The sequence below is a fragment of the Pteropus vampyrus genome, unplaced genomic scaffold (genome assembly GCF_000151845.1).
Source record: "Pteropus vampyrus isolate Shadow unplaced genomic scaffold, Pvam_2.0 Scaffold105, whole genome shotgun sequence".
Taxonomy (NCBI): Eukaryota; Metazoa; Chordata; class Mammalia; order Chiroptera; family Pteropodidae; genus Pteropus; species Pteropus vampyrus.
In genome coordinates, this window is record NW_011888886.1 from 1292274 (window position 1) to 1295002 (window position 2729).

The 2729-nt window shown below is 46.7% G+C and overlaps 1 protein-coding gene across 1 annotated transcript in view; it reads right to left on the reverse strand.

Moving 5' to 3' along the window:
• MBOAT2 (membrane bound O-acyltransferase domain containing 2) overlaps nt 1–2022 on the reverse strand; it is a 32804-nt gene extending 30782 nt beyond the window's left edge. The window contains exons 1-2 of the mRNA XM_023533602.1: nt 1826–2022; nt 1365–1468 (exon numbers count right to left, since the gene is read on the reverse strand). Of these exons, the coding sequence (XP_023389370.1) occupies nt 1365–1468; nt 1826–2009 (288 nt within the window). The 5' untranslated portion in view covers nt 2010–2022. The remainder of the gene's footprint in view (nt 1–1364; nt 1469–1825) is intronic.
• Between the last annotated feature and the right edge of the window lie 707 nt (nt 2023–2729).

The following is a 2729-nucleotide window of genomic DNA, read 5'->3' on the forward strand; positions in this document are numbered from 1 at the left end:
GCTCCTTCAGCTCTTGCCTTATCTCTACCCTCCTTCCCTTCATGGGTAAACAGCATCTAAGAGTTGTACGATCTAGCTTTTATGCTTTTCCCTCTCTTGTGACTATCACCAAAGTCGTCGGCGACCTGCCAGCTGTCAGAGCCGATGGCACCTGTGAGTCCTCATCCCACCGGACATCTCAGCAGCATCTGACACCGAGACCCATGTCCTTCTTCAGGAAAATTAAGTCCCTTCTTCTCTTCATACTTTTTCTTACACTCATGGGGGGTGTAATCACCCCTTCTCACTGGGGGTGATATCGCCCCGATGAGGACGAGAGCTGGTTCTTAAGAAGCCAAGACAACGTACTCTTTTTACATATAAAGCACATATTACATACAGTACATAAGTGGATATACAGTACATCTGTGCTATTAAAATTTCATGGTGGGTGATTAGGAAAAAAATGCCTCAGAAGGCTCCGTAACAATGAACCGAAGGTGAGAAACGCTGCCACATACTCATCACCCGACTTCCACAATTAGCAATTTCCCCTCCCTTCTCCATTTTTATAACTGACATTAAGAGTATTTCCAAGCAAATACCAGACATCCTATTTCATCTGTAAATAATTCAGAATTTACATCCAATAAATAGGACTTTTAAAAAACCATGATCAGACCCGACAAAATGAACAATAACCTCGTCACAGCCTCTAACACCCATACTATACTCAGATACCCCTGATTGTTTAAAAACATGCTTTTCCAGCTGGTCTGTTCCATCAGGAGCCCAATGAGATTCACACAGAGCGTGAGGCACAGAACCCACCCGCAACGTGCCATCACGCTCACGAGCGTTTAAAGCTCTTTATGTGGCCTCTCGTACGGTCTTGGCCTTGGCCTGGCCACTATCTCTCCAGACTCATCTGTCACTGCCCGCTACAGTGAGCCTCTGTGAGCCACACTCTCTCCAGCTGCTGCTCTCCCCTGCCTGGGGTGCCCGGCCACTTCCTGTATCTTTCGTCGGGACTCAGCTTACGAGATTATTTCCTTCAGGACACTTTCCTCGTCTAAGATGGATTCTGATCATCTAATAACACGCACACACTGTCCACCTCTCTGAGCATCACCTACCTTCCTGCGGCCCTGTAACTCCCACTGGATGCATGTCAGGGAGGGCCCAGATCATACCTATCTTATTCCCCAGATGCCCAGGGCCTGGGCACATGGTTAACAACCAGTAGATACCGGTTAAATGAAAGAATGGGTGTTAGTCCTAGAAATCCTTTAATCCCACTCTTGGATGTCACACCATAACCGATGAAAACAAATGACGGAACTTCGAATGGCATATGGTAACCAGCTTCTTAACGATTTACGTACCTCTATTTGCCGAATCCTCAAATTGGAAATTAAGTCCCAACGAGCTTCTCCATTTCTATCGTACCCTCTGAAACCAAAGCCTGCGGCGTTGTTAATAGCATCAGCTACAGTAAAGTAAAAAAAAAAAAAGAAAAGTATTAAGACCCTACATAACAATCTACCATGTTCTCCCAGAAGGTGCATGTTATTCTTAAATAGCAAAAGTAGATTTGTTGCCGTTCTAATCTAGTATTTAATAAAAGGGTCCTTGACCCAGTTTTTAGAATATCCTAACAGTTTTTAGGATATATCCCTATATTTTGGACATGAGTTCTAAGGTTTGTTTCTACATAAATGACTCTCATTTTTCTAATTGGTCTTTAACTATATGTCCTCAAGGGGGCAGTCTTATAGCTATGTGTAGAATAAGATACACTTCACAGCTACATAATAACAGAAAAGTCTATTCACGTGTTACTTACCTAACGTCCATGCAAAATAGTATTTGGGTCTGGCAGCCAAAAGAGAGACATACAGGTAGAGGACCTTGGTGGGCCACGAAGCTGTAGCTTGGAAATGCTCGTCAATGTTGTACTCCACAGGCAGCGTGTTCGAGATGGTCAGGTGGAATAGTAAGGAAAGTCCGCAGACCAAGAGCTTCTGCATCACCGCTGTCTGGAAGGGCAAGACAAGACATCGTGAACCGAATGCACCTTCCTGTCCGTAACTACCCTTGCTCTCTCTCACGGCGATGAGACTTCTAAGAGGTGGTCAGCCTGGAGACACAAAGTCGTTGACGGAAGAAATCTGAATATACCCGATATCGAGTCTGAGATCCAACCCAGTGTGAAAAGAAATTTTTCAATTCGCACTGAGTAATAGCATGAAGACAAAAGCGCTGTGTGGGTGTAGAACACAGCGCCACGTGGCGGAGAAGCGATAACCTAAGAGCTTCTGCAAACAGGCGCACACCTCTCATTCACTCCTTGCTTCACGGTCACTTAGGAAGGAGGGCCAGCCTTCGCCTCGAGCCCTGTACTTGGGAGAAACACACGAGCCCGCCTTGGACTGTCTCCTAGACTTTTTGCTTGGCCTCATTTGCATGGGACCCTTAGATTCTATCAGATCAAACCCAGCAGACACTTCGCCTACACAAGGTCTCACAGCCTTTCTTGACGAAGCAGTATCTCAGCAGCTCCGGGCACCCAGCAGTTCAAAAGGAGGCGCAGGCCGCCTGGGTTTGAATTCTAGTCCCGCGCCCGCCGCCCCGGGATCTTGGCCAAACTACTCAGCCTCTGAGTCTCAGTTTCCTCGTCTGTTTAAGGGCGAGGTTAACAGCACCGACCCCGTACGCTCACTGTGGGGGCTGACACAGTAACTGCGCAG